This window comes from Dipodomys merriami, unplaced genomic scaffold, assembly GCF_024711535.1.
Source record: "Dipodomys merriami isolate MVZ:Mamm:240054 unplaced genomic scaffold, mDipMer1.0.p SCAF_5, whole genome shotgun sequence".
In the NCBI taxonomy this organism is placed as follows: Eukaryota; Metazoa; Chordata; class Mammalia; order Rodentia; family Heteromyidae; genus Dipodomys; species Dipodomys merriami.
Genome location: NW_027206068.1, coordinates 27,203,814 through 27,223,026, shown reverse-complemented (window position 1 = coordinate 27,223,026; position 19,213 = coordinate 27,203,814). Strand labels below are relative to the sequence as shown.

Sequence of the window (19,213 nt, the reverse complement as noted above, 5' to 3'; positions counted from 1 at the left end):
TCAGTTCAAGGCTAGCACTCTACCAGTTGAGCCACAGCGCCACTTCCGGCTTTTTTTTTTCTGCTTATGTGGTGCTGAGGAATTGAACCCAGGGCCTCAGGCATGCAAGGCAAGCGCTCTACCACTGAGCCACCTTCCCAGCCCTGTTTTTCTAATTCTTGTGTGCATTTTTCTCTTAGGCTGTAGTAAGATTTTGAACTCAGGGCCACATGCTTGCTAGGCTGGCACTCTATTATCTGGGCCATGCCCCTAGTTTGTTTGGTTTTGGTTTTAGTTATTTTTCAGACAGGATCTCACTTTTACATATGGCTAGTCTTAGAGAACCTTTACTTATCTGTCCACAATGTCTGGGATTACAGGCATGATCATCTTGCCTCACTTGTTGAAACTTGTTGAAACTGAATCTTGCTTTTTTCTTTTCTTTTCTTTCTTTTTTTTTTTGCGTGCGGTCGTGGGGCCTGAACTCTGGGCCTGGGCACTGTCCCTCAGCTCTTCAGCTCAAGGCTAGTGCTCTACCACTTGAGCCACAGCGCCACTTCTGGCTTTTTTCTTTTTTCTTATGTGGTGCTGAGGAATCGAACCCAGGGCCTCATGCATGCAGGGCAAGCGCTCTACCACTGAGCCACCTTCCTAGCCCCATTGCTAACTTTTTTCTTAGGCTAGCCTCAAACCACAGTCTTTCCCATCTATGCCTCCCGAGAAGCTAGGATTATAGATGTGAGACACTGTACCTAGCCTTTTTAAAGAAATTACTTTTGAACTAGTATATATTAATGGTACCAAACAATTTGTTTGGCTATGACATTTTCATAGTAATATAATGTATCATGATCATTCTCACTCATTAACCTTCTTGTCTTACCTTCTCTTCTGTCAAGAATTTAATATTAGGGCTGGGAAGGTAGCTCGGTGGTAGAGTGCTTGCCTTGCATGCATGAGGCCCTGGGTTTGATTCCTCAGCACCACATAAGCAGAAAAGGCTGGAAATGGAGCTGTGGCTCAAGTGGTAGAGCACTAGCCTTGAGCTGAAGAGCTCAGGGACAGCACCCAGACCCAGAGTTTAGGCCCCACGGCCAGCAAAAAAAAAAAAAAAAAGAAGAAGAAGAATTTAATATTAATCTGGGCACTGGTGGCTCATGCCTGTAATTCTAGCTATTCAGGAGGCTGAGATCTGAGAGTAGTAGTTCAAAGCCAGCCCAGCCAGGAAGGTCTGTGAGACTCTTATCTCCAATTAACCACCAGAAAATCCGAAGTGGAGCTGTGGCTGAAAGTGGTAGAGCACTAGCCTTGAGCAAAACAGCTCAGGGACAGTGCCCAGGCTTTGATTTCAAGCCCCATGACTGACCAAGAAAACAAAAATAAAAACAAAATATTGTCTGTCTCTATGAATCAATTGATAGAAGTTTAAAAATAAACCAAGCTAAGCAATATGTTGTATATAGATCAAACATATGTAGAAAATGTATCCAGAAATGCCAGTGAATGATAAATACAAATTTCAGCAGAGTGTTTGCCTTGGAGGTCAGAGAAAAAGGATTTAGGGTGGGATAGGCTAGGGACCCTGGAGTGATGGTAATGTGATTTTTCTTCACCTGGTGGTGGGTTCACAGGTGCTCACCAGGTTATAATAGTTTGTACTTACTAGTACTTATAAAATTTTAAATTAACTCAGCACTCAATAAAAATAATTTCTCAAGCCGGGCGCTGGTGGCTCATGCCTGTAATCCTAGCTACTCAGGAGGCTGAGATCTGAGGATCGCGGTTCAAAGCCAGCCCGGGCAGGAGAGACCATGAGACTCCCATCTCCAATAAACCACCAGAAAACCGGAAGTGGCGCTGTAGCTCAAGTGGTAGAGCGCTCGCCTTGAGCTGAAGAGCTGAGGGACAGCGCCCAGGCCTGGAGTTCAAGCCCCATGACCGACAAAAAAATAAATAAATAAATAAAATAAAATAATTTCTCAGCAATTGAAAAATAGAAGGTAGAAAGAGGAGCCACAAAATGGATGGCAGAAGACTAAAGCAGATCTGAAACCAAGAGTACCCAGGTGCCTCAACACAGTGGGTCCTCTTTGAGAATCTGAGAATTTTTCTGGTAGGCCAGAAAACCCTAGTAGAATAAATACATTGAGCATCTGGAAGCATTGGCTGCTACTGTGAGCAAAGAGGGCTGGCCAGTTCACCACTGGTATCCAGAGGAAGTGTTCCAAGGAGGGAAGGCATTCAGTCAGAAGACTTGAAAACTCACGGCAGAAAAGGTGATGAAGCACAGACTGTTCTCAAAATCAGGCCACCTAAGTTTGAGACCTTAGAGGTTGACTGGAGAGGTGTGATCACTTGAGAAACTAGCTCTGGCTCTGCGTTTGGGTCAGCACAGCTACAGGCAGATGATGGCAACAGGAATGAGGAGAGTAACTGAGCCTTGCAGAGAGGATGGTGGCCATGTGAAGCACTCAGGGAGCGCCGAGTCACACTAACATGAAGTCTGGTTTTGTGATCTTTTGTCACAGTGTCCTTCAACTGTCTGGCCCAAGGCGAATGTAGCTTGGGGAGGAACAAAGTATAAAATATAGGAAGCCATCCTTGATGGAGGAGGGAAGGCTGGCTGCAAGCTCATCCAGCAGGGACCCTGATTTCTACTCAGTGCTACAGTGTAAGACATTCAGCCTTTTCCTTGTGAACTTTATTGATTTTCTTTGAGGAGCTACTTAATCCCCAAATAAATGGCTCTGCTCCTTGTACTCTAGTACCTGCAATAACACAAACATTGCAATCATCTTATATCCTCAGTCTCTGAAGTCAGGCTGAGGAGAGCACAGGGGCCCTGCCCAACACTTTCTTTGAACTGTTGGTTGTTTTCTATTTCAACAAGCTTGCATATCTTCCTCTATCAAAGGAACAATGGCAGTGTCCCCACCACCCGCCCTGCGCTTTTCACACGCGGCTCCCCTAGGCCCCTGGAAATCTTGCTAAAGAGAAGTGTCCAGATGCCACCTAGTGGAGCCAGCTATTCTCTGACTTTGCTGTCTTTTAAGGCAAAAGAAATGGACTTCATTAATTATCATACTTTTCCCTCTTAGATTCCTTGTCCTTTATTTCCTCATTCCTCTTAATATCATTCTTAATCCTCTTAGTGTTTCAAAGGAAAAACTCCAAGTAGAAGGCATGCAGTGGTTCTTAGCCAGGGCCACACATCTCTTGGGGTCATCTCCGTAGTACCAAGGCTGAGCTGGGTATGGTGATATATGTGCACAATCCTGCACTAGGGAGGCTGAGGCAGGAGGACCGTGAGTTTCAGGTAAACAGGGCTACATAGCAAGACTCTGTCTTAAGAAACCAAAATGAGAAACAAAGTACTGATGCAGAAAACCATTCTGGCCTGTGAAACGAGTCTCCTGGGAGAGAGCCAGAACCCTGGGGGTTTTGTTGTTGTTTTAACACCTTTACTAAGGTATAATTAACATTTAAAAGCTACTATTTAAAAACTACAATTAGTTTTCCCACTTATCTGAGATGGGCATTTGGACTAAGTTTGGGGTTGTTACAAATCAAGCTGCTAAGAACATTCATGAGTAGATTTTTGTGGAGTTGTAGCACTTAATTTCTCTTGGGTAAATACCTAGGAGTAGAATGGCTGGCTCATATGGTATGTGTGGTTTAACTTTTTTAATTTCAGCAGTGGTATTTGAACTCAGGACTTTGTGCTTCCTAGGGAGGTGGTATACCACTGAATCATACCACCAGCCCAATATTGCAGGTATGGTCTCTTGCCTTTTGCTCAGGTGAGCCTTAGAAGTTGATACTTTTCCTTATACCCACTCCCCCCCCCCCAAGTAGTTGGGACCACAGCTGTAAATAACTATTCCTAATTTGTTTCTTGGGTCTGAATCTCACAAACTGTTAGACCTGGCTGACCTTGAACCTGGAACCTGTACAAACCTGGAACCTGTACACAGGGCTCTGTGGAACTTAAGTCTCAACAATTCTATCTCAAACTTTGTAAAAGTCACATTCAGTATAACTGAGGAAGTGACAGATCTACTCCAAAGGTGTGTGGAATAATTTCTTCATTCCTTGTGGATCTAAAAATACCAAAATGCTATTTTTTTGTTTTGTTTTTTTGACGCTGAGGATTGAACCCAAAGCTTCATGCAAAGTAGGTAATGACACTATCACTGAGCTTTACCTGTATGCTTGGTCTGGGGCTTGAACTCAGGGCCTGGGCCTATCCCTAGGAACTATCCCTTAGCTTTTTTTGCTCAAGGATGGTGCTTAGCTCTACTTCTGGCTTTTCAGTGGGTAATTGAAGTTAAGAGTCTCAAGGAATTTTCTACCTGTGCTGGCTTTGAACTGCAATCCTCAGATCTTACTCTCCCAAATGATATATTATTTTGAAAGTAAGACATCCAAGCCAAGCCGTGCCTTGGCTCATGCCTTTAGTCTTAGCTACTCAGGAGGCTGAGATTTAAGGATCACTATCTAAAGCCAACCTAGGCAGGAAAGTCTATGAGACTCTTATATCTACTAAACTACAAGAGAAAAAAAAAAAAGCCAGAAATGAAGCTGTGGCTCAAGTGGTACAGTGCTAGCCTTGAGCACAAAAGCTCAGGGACAGTGCGCAGGCCTAGAGTTCAAGTCCCAGAACCAGCCAAAAAAAGACAAAGAAAAAAAAGAAAAAAGGAAAGAAAGAGGGAAAGAAAGAAAGGAATCTAGTTTGCTCCAATATTCTTTCAAGGAGAAAAGTAGGGGGAAAAATCATTGGCTTAGAAGTTGGTCACTTCAAAGTGATAAAAAAAAGTTCATTTTCATTGTTGGCTTTAAAGGATAAACTAGTTCATATAGGTTAACATGAATTGATACCATACTTCTGGTCTGAGCATGTAGCTAGCTTTGACTGGAACCATCAGGCTGTTGTAGCAGCTGTCTGTATAACTTCACAAGTATCCCTTTCTTTTTAAGCTTGATGAGGTCCCCACTGCCAACCATGTGGGGTGTATTGACATCACAGAAATTAAAAAATGTTTTCCTTCCACTCCCAAAGTCCATTGGTCCACATTTACCATCATATCACTGCTGTTTCCTCCCCCTCCTCCTCCTCCTCCTCCTCCTCCTCCTCCTCCTCCTCCTCCTCCTCCTCCTCCTCCTCCTCCTCCTCCTCCTCCTCCTCCTCCTCCTCCTCCTCCTCCTCCTCCTCCTCCTCCTCCTCCTCTCCTTCCTCCTCCTCCTTTGCTGGATGTTGGACCCAGGACCCAGTACTGCTGAGCAACCACTCTACCACTGAGCTACATTCCTATCCTTGGCTCCTTCATTTTAAAATTCAGCCTACATTTATTATATATCAACTGTGTGCCTGACACTGGGAAGGACAGTCCAGGTCCTGCTGGCTCTAAGGGCATCCCTTAAAGATAAATCTGGAATTTCAGTATGTATGAGATAGCTTTGTTTGCGGAATAAAAAAAAACTCCCCAGAATGTCAGTGGAACCCAGATGGTAATCCACACAAAGTGCCACAATGTAAAACTTCCAGTGGGGAAATTCCTTCAGGAAACAGATCACGCTTAAGGCCGTCTGCACATTCCATTTTAAGTACCTCCAAGGACATGGAGTCTACAGCTTTTCACTATAATCAATTATATTTGATCACGTGCACAGTTTTCTCTGGTTCTGTATCCATTTAGTCCTTGTAAGTTGCAAAGCCCAGCACCACAAAAAAAAAAAAAAAAAGGAAGGAGGAGAGAAGAAAAAGAAATGTATAGGAACCGTGTGTGTGTGTGTGTGTGTGTGTGTGTGTGTGTGTGTGTGTGTGTGTGGTGTGTTGGAGATTGAACCCAGGACCTTGTGGACGCTAGACACCATTGAGCTACACCCTCAGCCCCAACAATCATGCATTTTATTATTTAGGCATCTTGGTATTATTCTTACCTAAATTAATAATAGGCAAACACAAAGCAATCTCTGCAAATTGTAACAAATTGATGTTTTATATTCATCATGATGAAAAGAGAATGTGGTGCCTTAGCCCACCCTTTGCCCCATCCTGAGGGAACATTTTCTGCTTGGTATTATTCATTCCTGAGCTTCTGAGTACTAAATTTCATTTCTCCAGAAAATAACTCTCTAGAGCTGTGGTGGGATAAAGTGTTGAGGTACAATTAGACACACTTGGCTGCATATGGGAGAAGGAGGGTGAAAGGGGATCTAGGGGACTTGGCAATATTATAGGAGGCATTCAACCCTGCTATTTCCATTTGTGTGTGTGTGTGCGCGCGCACGCGTGCATGCGTGTGCACGTGCACAAATGGTCTTAGAGACTGAGGGCCTTGGTGCTATTCCTGAGCTTTTTTGCTCAAAGCTAGCATTCTATCACTTGAGCCACAGCTCTGCTTCTGGCTTTTTTGGGTAGTTAATTGGAGATAAGAATCTCCTGAACTTTCCTGCCCAGGCTGGCTTTGAACTGTAATCCTCAGATTTTAGCCTCCAGAATAGCTAGGATTATAGGCATGAGCCACTGGTACCTGTCTTTTTTTTTTTTTTTTTTGTCAGTCATGGGGCTTGAAGCCATTGAAGTCGGCCTGGGCACTGTCTCTAGGCTTTTTCACTCAAGGCTAGTGCTCTACCACTTTGAGCCACAGTTATACTTACATTTTTGTGGTGGTTAATTGGAGATGAGTGTATCATGGACTTTCCTGCCCTAGCTGGTTTCACCATCCTCAGATCTCAGCTTCCTGAGTAACTAGGATTACAGGTGTGAACCACTGGTGCCCTGCTGATGTATATCTTTATTCCCATTTTTTTCAGCCACTGTTGCACCCCTCCTCTGTGGAACCAACTGGTCCTGGAAAGTTACAGGAGAAAATGGTCTTACCAGAATTTTCCTCCATTCATATTGTATGTTCTTTCTGCGAAGACAATTATCACTCAAAGTCTGCTCTGTGTGTGTTTGTGTGTGTGTTTGTGTGTGTGTGTGAACTTTTAAATTTAAGGGTGCACAGCAAAAATGAACATATGAACATATACAACCCGATAAATATTTCACAAATAATTAGATTCATTTAACAAATCCTGAGGTCAAGATACAGAGCATCCTGGCCCTCTAGAAATCTCCTTTGTACTCCCCAAAGCTAACAGCTATTCTATAAATGTGTTTATATTCATGGCTTTCATTCACCAAGGTTACTTTGAATGCCAATTCATTAATTAAAATGTTAAACAATGCTGGGCTCAGCATAGCCCTGGCAGGCATACCTTCAAAGCGCTTGGAGGTGAACTGGAGCCTGGAGGGACCTTGATGAGTACCCCGGCCTCCCACAGTTAGTCCTCTGCTCAATGATAGACCCCTGGTCCATGCAGCATGTTCCCAGCTTAGAGATTTAAACAGAACCAAAGCCTTGCAAAAACTGGAAAACAAAACAAAACAAAACAAAACACGTGCGTCTGATCCTTTCTAGTAGAAAAGTCCCAGAGTCCCTTATTCTGCTTTTTCCTCCTCCTTCTCTTAATTTCTGTGAGGCTTTGCTTTTGCCCTAGTTCAAAAACGTTCTACTGGTATGCTAGTGACTCATACCTGTAATCCTAGCTATGCAAGAGGCTGAGATCTGGAAGTGGCGCTGTAGCTCAAGTGGTAGAGCGCTTGCCTTGAGCTGAAGAGCTGAGGGACAGCAGTGCCCAGGCCCAGAGTTCAAGCCCCACGACCGGCCCCCCCAAAAAAAGAGGCTGAGATCTGAGGATCACAGTTCAAAGCCAGTTTGGGCAAGAAAGTCCATGAGACTCTTTTCTCCAATAACCACCAAAAAGCTGAAAGTGGAACTGAACAAAAAAGCTAAGGGCAGAGCCCACACTTTGAGTTCAAGCCCTAGTATACACACACACACACACACACACACACACACACACACACACACACACACACACACACACACACACACACACAAAAGCTAAGGGCAGAGCCCATACTTTGAGTTCAAGCCCTAGTATACACACACCACACACACACACACACACACACACAACCTTCCAGACTGATGGGCTTGGTGGCTCACACCTATAATTCTAGCTACTCAGGAGGCTGATACCTTGGAGGATTTTTATTTGGAACCAGACTGAACAGAGAAGTTTGCTAGATTCCATCTCCAAAATAACCAGCAAAAAGAAAACTAGACTGGAGATGTGGCTCAAGGGTTAGAGTGCAAGCCTGGCAAGCATGATGTCCTGAGTTCTAATGAGTTCAAACTCACTACAGAGAGAGAGAGAGAGAGAGAGAGAGAGAGACAGACAGACAGACAGACAGACAGACAGACAGACAGACAGACAGACAGACAGATATACAAAGAGACACAGAGATAGAGAGACAGAGATAGAGACAAGGATGGGAGAGACAGATAGAAGCGGAGAAAAACAAGAGTCAGAGCCAGAGAGACAGAAATATGGTTATCTTCTCTCCTCATCTCTTAGTATAGTATCTAGATTATTCTGTTGTTGTTTTGTTTTGTTTTGCCAGTCCTGGGGCTTGAATTCAGCCCTTGGGCACTGTCCCTGAGCTTCTTTTGCTCAAGGCTAGCACTCTATCACTTGAGCCACAGTGATACTTCCATCTTTCTCTGTTTATGTGGTACAGAGGAATCAAACCCTGGGCTTCCAGAATGCTAGGCAAGCACTCTACCGCTAAAGTCATATTCCCAGCCTTGGATTATTCTGGAACATGGAAAACATTGTTTTTCCCCGAAGGGAGGAAGAAGGTTAGTGATAACAATGACTGGAGAAGAGATTAAGGGAAGGGGTGACACTGTCAAAAAGAAATGTACTCTTGGGCTGGGAAGGTGGCTCAGTGGTAGAGCGCTTGCCTTGCATGCATGAGGCCCTGGGTTCGATTCCTCAGCACCACATAAGCAAAAAAAAAAAAAGAAAAAAAGCCGGAAGTGGCGCTAGCCTTGAGCTGAAGAGCTGAGGGACAGTGCCCAGGCCCAGAGTTCAGGCCCCACGACTGGACCCAAAAAACAAAACAAAAAAAAAACAAAAAAAAAAAGAAATGTACTCTTTGTTGGTGGTGGTGGTCATGGAGCTGGAAATGGGCACTGTCTCTGAGCTCTTTGGTTCAAGGTTAGAGCTCTACCACTTTGAGCCCAGCTCCACTTCTAGTTTTTGAATGGTTAATTAGAGATAAAAGTCTCACTGGGACTTTTCTGTTCAGGCTGGCTTCGAACCATGATCCTCTCAAATCTCAGCTTCCCGAGTAGCTAGGAGTAAGCTACCAGCACCTGGCAAGAAATGTACTGCTTACCTGACTTATGTAATGGTAACCTCTCTGTACATCACCTTTATAATAAAAAAAATTAAAATTTTAAAACAAGAAAGAATGGGAAATCAGCAAAGGAAGTGAGCTGAAAGAAAATAAAAATCCTAATCTAGACATGGAGCTCCTGGTCTAACAGCAGCCTCCACAGTACTTGTTCAGGATGCAGAAGAAGCAAATGCTTTTGGATGACACTGTTTGGTTAAAAGTTCTCTAAAATATTAGAAGGCTACAGGGCACACCCAGAAAGAGTTGCACAATTTAAAAAATTAACAGCACCTTTCCAGTGTTAATGACCACAGATCTAATTTGTATTTTGAATGAACACATCTCAATAAACAGAACACCTCCAAGTTGCCACCATGCTTCCTGTAGTGATTTTGCAAAAATTTAGACTTGTATGGATCTGATTTGTGTGTGCTGTTTGAGACAGTTATTTTGCATTCTCTTGGTTTCCTTTTTTAGTTGAATGGTTTATGAAGGTGCGATGAATAGAAAATAAGCATTCAAGTCCATTCTTGAGTACTTTTTTTAGAAACATGGCCACATAGACCTTCTGTTCAGAGTAGCACTAACCATACCAGAAAGCAATGGAGAAAACCTGAAGGGAGAAAAATATAAATAAATTACAAAAACTCTAGGAGACCAACTAGGCAACATATAGAATTTTAAAACATATGGGAACATTCAGAGTGGTTTAGATGGAGTGAGGTCTGACTCTTTCATAATGGAGCAAGAGGTCACCAGGCCAGTGGGTGCGCTTGCACGCGCGCGCTCTCTCTCTCTCTCTCTCCCCCCCACCCCCCCTCAGCTGAGGAATGGAACCCAGGGCTTTGAGCATGCCCGGCAAGCACCCTACCATAGAGCTGCCTCCCTCTCCCTCCCTCTCCCTCCCTTTCCCTTTCCCTTCCTCCTAGCTTCTCTCTCTCTTTTTCTGTCCTGGGGGTTGAACTCAGGGCCTAGATTCTGTCCTTGAGCTTTTTTACTCAAGGCTACTGCTCTACCACTTGAGCCACAGTTCCACTTCCAGCTTTTGGCTGATTAATCAGAGATAAGAGACTCACAGACTTTCTTGCCTGTGTTGGCTTTCAACTTTGATCCTCAGATCTCGACCTTCTGAGTAGACAGACTTATAGGCATGAGCCACTGGTGTCCAGCTTCCCTTCTCTCTTTTTAAACCGTACCTTTCTCTTGATTCTTAAATCTCTCCATTCCCTGTAGCCCATCTCACTAGCATATCAATCATAAACTGGCTTCTCCTTCCTTGAAAAAGAAAACAAACACCGACCCCCCCATCAGAAATCTCCCCATATTTTCAAAGCTACTTAGGATTTGTCTCTTCTTAATGGAATTCCATTACTTAGTTCTGAGTCATTCTTTAAAATACTCCAGTCCATTCTTGCTAGCCTCCTGCTTTAAGGTCACTCCAGTGTCTCTAGAGTAACTTCCCCAAAGATAGCCAAGTCCTGATCCTGGAACCTGTGGATATAAACTTATCTGGAACAAGAGAATTTGTAGGTAGAATTAAATAAAGCATTCCCAGAGACTATCCAGGAATTAGGATGGGCTTTAAGCCCAATGACAAGTGTCCTTTTAAAAGAAAGGTAGTCAGAGATTTGAGACACAGATGACACAGGATCGAGGCCACATGAAGATGAAGACAGAGTCTGGAGTGATGCATCTGTAAGCCACAGAATGTCAGCACTTGCCCAAAGCTAGAAGAAGCCAGGGAAGAGTCATCTGCTGGCCTACAGGATACATTTTTGTTGTTTTTAAGCCACCAAAGGCATGGTGATTTGTATGGTAGTGCTAGAAAAGTAACAATGCAAAACCACCTAGTCGCCAACCCCCAGATCCCTGCCATCTCTCATTTTGTAATACTATTTGATTCCATTGACTGTTTCCTTTTTGAGATATTTCCCAATTCCACCTACTTGCCATTGTACTTCTTTTCATTTTAGGGCTCCTGGCCAGATTTCAGCTCCTGCTTAACCTCTGAATGTCTGGTTATATCCCTTTATATTCTCTCAAGTATTCACTTATATACCTGTGGCTCTAAATAACATTACAAATCAATGCCTCCAAGTTACACCTGCACATAGCCTATCACATGGCTCCCAGGCCTGCTTGACAGGGCAGCATAGCCCCTCTCCCCACCTACCTACATGAGCAAACATACATGCACAGAACTGAACTTTTATTTATTTTTTTAACTTTTGTTTGCACTTCATGCTGAATTTATATCTCAGTACACTTTTCATTGTTTGCTTTCTTCTGGGATATCTGTTTTAGGGTCCTTCTTTTTCAGTAAGGATCATGTTTAGGTTAATCTGACCATGAGCTCTGCCAGTACAATGCAAATCTTGGTTTGCCTGAATGTGCTAATAGACACTGAATTCACATTTTAACATCCTCTTCCCTATCTAAGTGGCAGACACTGAATTTATTAATTTCTTTCCTTCAAGCAGTGAATAGCTAATCATTCAGGTGTTTCTGAGAGCTAGAGATAAATTCAATTGGGAATTTATTATCCCAGTGGAGTATTCCAAATTGTGTCAATTTTTATATGATCTGTCATTATTCTATAGTAATTAAGTGCACATTTTCTTTCCTCTCCTTTCCTTTCTTTTCCTTCCTTTTTTTTTTTTTTTTTTTTTTTTTTTGTCGGTTGTGGGGCTTGAACTCTGGGCTTGGGCACTATCCCTCAGCAATTCAGCTCAAGGTGAGCACTCTACCGCTTGAGCCACAGCGCCACTTCTGGTTTTCTAGTGTTTTATTAGATATAAGAGTCTGACGGACTTTCCTGCCTGGGCTGGCTTTGAACCAGTGATCCTCAGATCTAAGCCTCCTGAGTAGCTAGGATTACAGGTGTGAGCCACCGGCTCCTTTCCTTTTTTAAAAAATGTCAGTCCTGGGGCTTGAACTCAGGGACTGGGTGCTATCCCTGAGCCTTTTTGTACTCAAAGGCTAGTGATCTACCACGTAAGTCATAGTGCCACTTCTGGCTTTTTCTGAGTAGTTTTTGGAGATAAGAATCTCATGGAGTTTTCTTCGAGGGCTGGCTTTGATCCATGATCCTCAGATCTCAGCCTCCTGAATAGCTTGGATTACAGGCGTGAGCCACAGGCACCCGACTTCTGTCTCTCCGTCCTTTCCCTCCCTCCTTCCCTTCCTTCCTTCCTTTCCTTCCTTCCTTCCTTCCTTCCTTCCTTCCTTTTTTTTTCTAGATTGGAATTTGAACTTAGGGCCTTGTGCTCAGTTGGTTTGCTCACTCAGCTGGTACTCTACCAGTTGAGCCATACCTCCAGCCCTGAATTTTTGTTGGTTATTTTGAAGATGAAGTCTTTAGACATTTTCTAGTTGGCTGGCTTTGAACTATAATCCTCTACATCTCAGCCTCCTGAATAGGTAGGATTACGGATGTGACCTACTGGTGCCCAACTAAAAATATATTTTCAACAAATGTGCCCTTAAAGGTCACATCTAAGCCCTTAAGTTCGGTATTACTCTCTGCCTTCTCAGACACAAGCAGCAAAAAAGTTCATCATTCTTTTTGGGTTATGGACTTTTTGTTCAGTCTTGCAGTTTGACCTGGGTACACATAATCAATTTTACCATTGTACACATTACTTCAGTAAGTGTAACTTTTCAGATAGGTATCTCCTTGATGGTTTAGGAAATCTGAGGCAAGCTTGAAAATTTGAGCCTCTTGACTTACATGAATTTGTAGGGCTTTCTGAATCATTTTTGGTGATCATCTCTTATGTGGAAAGCACAAAGCAGAATTTCTGATTTTCACTAAACACTATTCCTGCAGTTCCCCTTAAAAAAAAAGCTCATCTTGCTTTGGTTTTTAAGCCTCTGAAAAAATCCCAACTGTTTTTTAGGTATCTTGGCTAGGTGTGGTGCTGCATGTCTGTAATTCAAGCACTCAAATCATGAGTTCAAGGCCAGCCTGAGACCCTACCAAAAAAAAGAAGAAAGATGCCAGGCCCTGGTGGCTCATACCTTTAATCCTTGCCACTCAGGAGGCTGAGGATCTGAGGATCAAAGCCAGCCAAAGTTCAAAGCCAGTCTGGGCAGGAAAGTCTATGAGACTCTTTTTTTTGAGGGGAGGGAAGTAAACTATGGCTCAAGTGGTAGAAGCACTAACTTTGAGCATAAAAGCCTTAGGACCTGGGTGCTGTCCCTGAGCTTTTGTGCTCAAGGATGGTGCTCTACCACTTGAGCCACAGCTGTATTTGTTCTTTTTTTGATGGTTAATTGGGTAAAAATTTCACATTTTTGCCTGGGATGGCTTTGAACTGTGATCCTCAGATCTCAGCCTCCTGAGTAGTTGGGATTATAGGCATGAGCTATTGGCACCGAGCTTTTTCTTCTTTTCTCTTCCCCCTTTCCTTCCTTCTCTTCTTGTTAGTATAAGAGTGTGAACCTAGGACTTCATGTTTGCTTGGCTTGCTTACTCAGCTGGTACTCTATCACTTGAATCATAGCTCTAGCTCTTTTTGTTTGCTAGTTACTTGAGAAAAGTCTAGCAGATTTACTGCTGAAGAGCATGTGTGTGGCAGTGGTGTTGGCGGCAGCAGCAAAGCGTTTAGCGCAATGTCTCACACCATTTTGCTGGTGCAGCCTACCAAGAGGCCAGAAGGCAGAACTTACACTATGAATCTGTTAATGAATGCATGGAAGGTGTTTGTAAAATGTATGAAGAACATCTGAAGAGAATGAATCCCAATAGCCCCTCGATCACATATGATATCAGTCAGTTGTTTGATTTTATTGACGATCTGGCAGATCTCAGCTGCCTTGTTTACTGAGCTGATACCCAAACATACCAGTCCTATAACAAAGACTGGACCAAAGAGAAGATCTACATACTCCTTCGTCTGCAGGCCAAACAGGCTGGGAAATAATTGAGTTGGAAGGGCACAGGGGATGGGCTTGAACAGAGGCATGTACAATGTGCTATAGTGGGAGTTTGTATTAACAGTAATGCTGTTTCCATTTTGTTACAGTCTAGCCAAGAGCGAATGTATTAGATCAAATGAGGATCTTTCTATTGAAGGCCCTCATTGTATCTTTTTTTTCTTTTTTTTAACTTAAACATTTTATGATGATTTAGATGGAAGTTGTTCATTGTCAGTTAATGTTGGTTCCAGTCCTTCAAAGTGTTCCTATCTACTTTATAATATTCACAAACTAACCCTTCAAGATGGGGTGGGATGGAAACAATTTAGTTATGTACTCAGATAAAGTCTTAGTGCAAAGTAAATAAATGTTTAGTTATTAAAAAAACTTACTGCTGAAGATAGCCTTGATCAGTGACTCTACAGATCTCAGCCTCCTAAATAGGTCTACGGGCATGAGCCATTAGCATCTGGTTGTCCCTATCTTCTGGTCATCTCTTTGCTCCAGCAGTTTACAATTGACTTTTCTTTTTGTGCTAAGGATCAAACTCAGGTATTTAAGCATACCATGCATAGACTCTACCATTGACTATAAATCAGCAGCGCACAATGGACTCTCTTCAGGTTCTGCAAATTAATTTTCCCAATTTTAACCTATGTACTGCTGAAGCAAGCATAACAAGTTGGTCCTCTCTTAGGTAGTCATTGCCTTCTGGCTTTTTCTTCAGAGAGAATGCCTGATAGCCCACTCTCCCTCCCTCCATATGACAGCTTCTCATTACTTTCTCTTCCATAGAGTTCAGTTCTTCCCACCACAGCACTTTACTATAGTCTGCAGTTAACACTGAATCTCTCCCCAATTGCGCTGCTTCCAGAGAGCAGCGAGGATGGTGTCTGTTTCTTTCTACTAAGCATAGAGTGCCTAGCTCAGGGGCAGGCACAGAGGGGAACTCCTACTAAATATTTGTTCGGTGAATCACTGTCATTAACTACCTGTCATCATCTCAACGTTAAGGTTATGTACTAATGGGAAGTCTCACAAGGAAATAAGAGGCAATAACAACTATATAAATTTTATGAAAACCCAACAACTTTGTTTTACAAACATATAAATTATTTTATTTACAAAGCCATGTTACAAAAAAAAAAAAAGCAAAAAAAAAATACAATCTCTCACTGGAGAATATTCCCAGGCCTGGTGCTAAACCATGGCAGTATCCATAGATACATGTTTGTTCTTTTTAAAACTGTAAGCCATAGAATTTACTATTTACACCTACTTCTGACAATTATTCTGCTTACAATATCACAGGCATGGAATGAATTCTATCTGATAGTGCTAATACATAAAGGTGCAGGATAAAGAAGGAAAATACTTAGTGTTACAAAATATGGATTGTAGAAAAGAAACCCCACTCCACAAGTGTGGCATTTGTTTCAAATGATTGGACATGCTTTCTTCAAAATTCTTCTGGAAAAGGATCTAAAATCGGTAGTAGGAAAGGACAAATGAGCAGGTGCAAATTCTGTGTGTGCAACAACAGTTATTTAATGTACCCCATGACTGGCCAGCTACAGAAAACCCACAGAGTTTTGTTAAAGTGCCGTGGGCCAACAGCATAACAAAATAGAAGGTGTAAATAGAAAATTTCTTTTTTCCCTTTTCTTTTTTAAAACAAGAGTTCACTGAGAATCAGCAATAATAGAATATGCTGTATAAACTATTCTCTACAAAGGTTGATCAGCATTATTTACAATTGGTACATTGATACAAAAGAAGGCATACAAGTTATCCAAGTCGCTTTTTTTTTCTTTTTCTGTTTTTTGTTTTTATGGCTGACAGGTCTATGCACTGCATTATGCTTACCAACCAGAGCGTTCGAGCCTTCATGGCTGGCGACAAGTCAGATCTTCAGGCGAATAAGGGTGTGTGCAGTCAAGGGACTGGGAGAGAAGGCTGAGTGGGGTGTGCAGAAGAGAAGGACCCAAAAGATATCACTCTAATAATGCTTTATAGGCTGGTCCAGTTGAACGCCACGAAAACAAACCCAAATATAACCTTTTTATTTGCATTCCATTTTTCAAGCTGCAAGTTTTTTTTTTTTTAAATACATCATTATAAAGTAAACCTGTGGTTGGTTGTGAAGGAAGAAATACCGTGGGTTTTCCCTTTTTGCTCAGTTTTCCAGAAATGTCCTCACCTTGGTCAAAGCCAGTCTTTCAAGAAAGTAAGCAGCATTCGGTGGGGAGCCTCTATTCCATCTTCCAATTCAGGACGTAGAAGGCTACCATGTTGAAACCTACTAGACTGATCCTTTAGTCTCTGTTGAGACATTATTTCTCAGAAGTAGCCACTTAATCTCTCAACCTCTGTATTCCCTCTTTGAATATAAGAAGTTTATAAGTCAGAGGGTTCCTTGTTGCTGAGATTTGTTTTGTTGTTTTACTCCTGCAAGTTGTACAACTCAAAATAAATTATAAAAAAAAAGACTCTAAAACTGAACAAGACAAAAATTGTGCAAAAATAACAAAGATATGTACATATTTTTCAATCTGAAGAAATGTACAATAAAAACATAATTCAAAGAACATTTAAAAAATATAAACATTGCTTAAACTTTCCTAAGTTTCATATTGTTTCTGAAACTATTCTGGTCAGTTAGCTCTGTAATATAGTAAAACATAAATTATTACAAAATTAACACTATAAAAATTTACTTTAAGAATATCTTCTAAACTTTTTTTCAAAGGGTCTAACCTTGTTTATAATCTTAAACATTTATAAGTCTTAAAATCTGCCTTATCCTTTTTTTAAAAAGAAAAGTAACAATTGTCCCTTCAATTTGCAGTCTCTTTTTCCCAAGACGTAAATAAACCAGCATATAAGTGCACTTTTAACACTGTAAAAATAAAAAATGAAATCATCCCAACTAAATGTCCTGGTACTTAATAGCAACTCCTGATTTTTTTTTAAAAAATCATTTTATATTTAAAAAATTTAGTAATTCTATAAGAAACACTGTCAGTGCAATTGCATTGATGTAAATCACTCCATTTGCCTCCCGTCTTTGCAAATTCCAATCACATGGTACAAGTTACCAGTAGTCTGATCTTTGGGTTGGGAGAGAGGAAACATAAAGGAAAACTTCAGGGAGAGGAAGAGGGGTGTGTCCAGCTGTGAAACTAGCGTTCATTTCAGATTTCAGGGTAAAGTGGAATCTCTTGGTATCTTTGCTCTATGTCACAGCGTGGTGCCATAAGTTCAGAAGTGCATGGAACACCAGCCTTATGCTGTGAAATTCCGTTGATTATGATCATTAGAACTTAGGATGTTACCACCCTTTTCAAAACTCCAGTGTGGGCTGCTGAAAACTGCACTGTGCCAAGGTGTCCCAGCTCTTTCGCTGGTTCTTAACCAAGGGGTGGCTTGCTCTTACTACTTCTGTCTCTGAGCTAGGACATTTGAGTTGAGGCAAGCTCATTTATGGTTGTGGGTGAGTTTGGCACAAAATTCTCCAAATAAGCTTTTCCTGGAGGATATTCCTGGCCCTGGAGAGAAGCTCCAGAACCTACAGTAGCTATGATCACCCCATCATCTCATGGAGTAGCTTTCTTGGATTCTCTGCTCACCCAGCTTTGGGAACTTGCACACTGCTGTGAAAGGGATTCTTAGCAAGCTCAACCTATCAGTCACCTGATTCCCACGTATTTCAAGGGATATTGTCCTCTATGCCCCACGATCTGCTTCCTGCCACCCACTCAAGCCCCATCTCTGATTAAACTCAGTAGATCTTTTCTGAGCTGCACAGCTGGATTGTAGTACTGGTTCAGTTACTTCACTATATATGTGAATGTATGGCCACTGTTCTCAATTTGGCCCTTAGCATTTAGCTGTAACCATGGTGCCCAGGAAGGTATCCCTTTGACTCTCTGGCTCTTTCTACTTCAAACACAAGAGACTTCTTCCCTAAGCACCCTGTCTAGGGGTGGCTGGTGAGAGCAGCACCTTCTGATGGCAGGTGGGGACCAGTGAGGATCAGGTTGGGGATAGGAGGGATGGGATAAGAGAAGATGAGGGGGTAAAAGAGCTCTGCATGTGTGATAGTTCAAGAGCTTCCATGGGAGGCCAGCCCAGAACTGACATCTGGCTATGTCTGCTCTCAGTGAAGTAGCAACACCAGGATCTGGGGGAGTGACTCCACATTTGGAAGCGTGTATAAATGTGGCAAATGAAAAATGTAAAGAAAACACTGGGACTGTTTGCTGTCAATCTCAAATGCACGTTCTTTTGCCATTTTCTTTTTCTTCAAAACTGAAATTTGGTCAATGAAGAAGGAGGAAGAGAAGGAAGAAGGAAAAGGACAAAGAAAAGAAAGAAGAAAGAAGGAGGAGGAGGGGGAAGAAGAAAGAAGAAAGGCCAGAGCCACAGCAGGGTACAGGTAACAGATGCTTGCTCATGGGCCAGTCCCCTTCCCTCCTCTGCGCCACAGCCTCCTAGGGTGTGATCACCACCAGAAATTGTTTTGGAAGTGGCTTCATCATCTTGTTATGGAAGCGTCCTTATCCTGCCCATTCTGTTTGTGTTCTTCTGGGAAAGAAAAGGAAAAAAAAAAACTTGTTTCAAATTCATACATTTGGGATGAACCAAAAAAACTGAACAGAGCCTCATTTTTTTTGTCTATGACTGAAAAAACAATAACCCACCTCTGGTATGTGGAGAAGGGCAGCTGTAATAAGCAAATAAGGTGACAAATAAAAGGAGCTCCTAAATGTAGGGTAGTCACAATGGTCCTAGAGCTGGAGGGAAATACAAGGACAAAGGCTTGGACATATATGGGATACTTCTCCTGGAGAGAGGGCTGCAATAATCTCTTTATATTTTTCATATTGGATTACCTCTTCCTATTGAGGCTATACTTGGACAACAGGGAACTATCTAAGGAAGATATATAGTATTGGGTCAGACAGAGACTTGGAGATAGAGATTTGGGCTCAAGTTACTTAGCTTCTTAGTGCAGCC

At 42.2% G+C, this 19,213-nt stretch overlaps 1 protein-coding gene and 1 pseudogene across 12 annotated transcripts in view; one reads left to right on the top strand and one right to left on the bottom strand.

The window, feature by feature from the left end:
- The first annotated feature begins 13,888 nt into the window (after positions 1-13,888).
- On the top strand, positions 13,889-14,199 carry LOC138810073 (enhancer of rudimentary homolog pseudogene; annotated as a pseudogene).
- Positions 14,200-15,927: 1,728 nt separating this feature from the next.
- Positions 15,928-19,213, bottom strand: part of Atxn7l1 (ataxin 7 like 1) — a 251,899-nt gene continuing 248,613 nt past the window's right edge. For 10 of the 12 annotated variants that reach the window (XM_069996257.1, XM_069996261.1, XM_069996262.1 and 7 more), the window contains one exon: positions 15,928-18,781. In XM_069996257.1, coding sequence (XP_069852358.1) covers positions 18,740-18,781 — 42 coding nt within the window. In that variant the 3' untranslated portion in view covers positions 15,928-18,739. The remainder of the gene's footprint in view (positions 18,782-19,213) is intronic. The other 2 variants (XM_069996258.1, XM_069996263.1) reach the window with 1 other exon arrangement.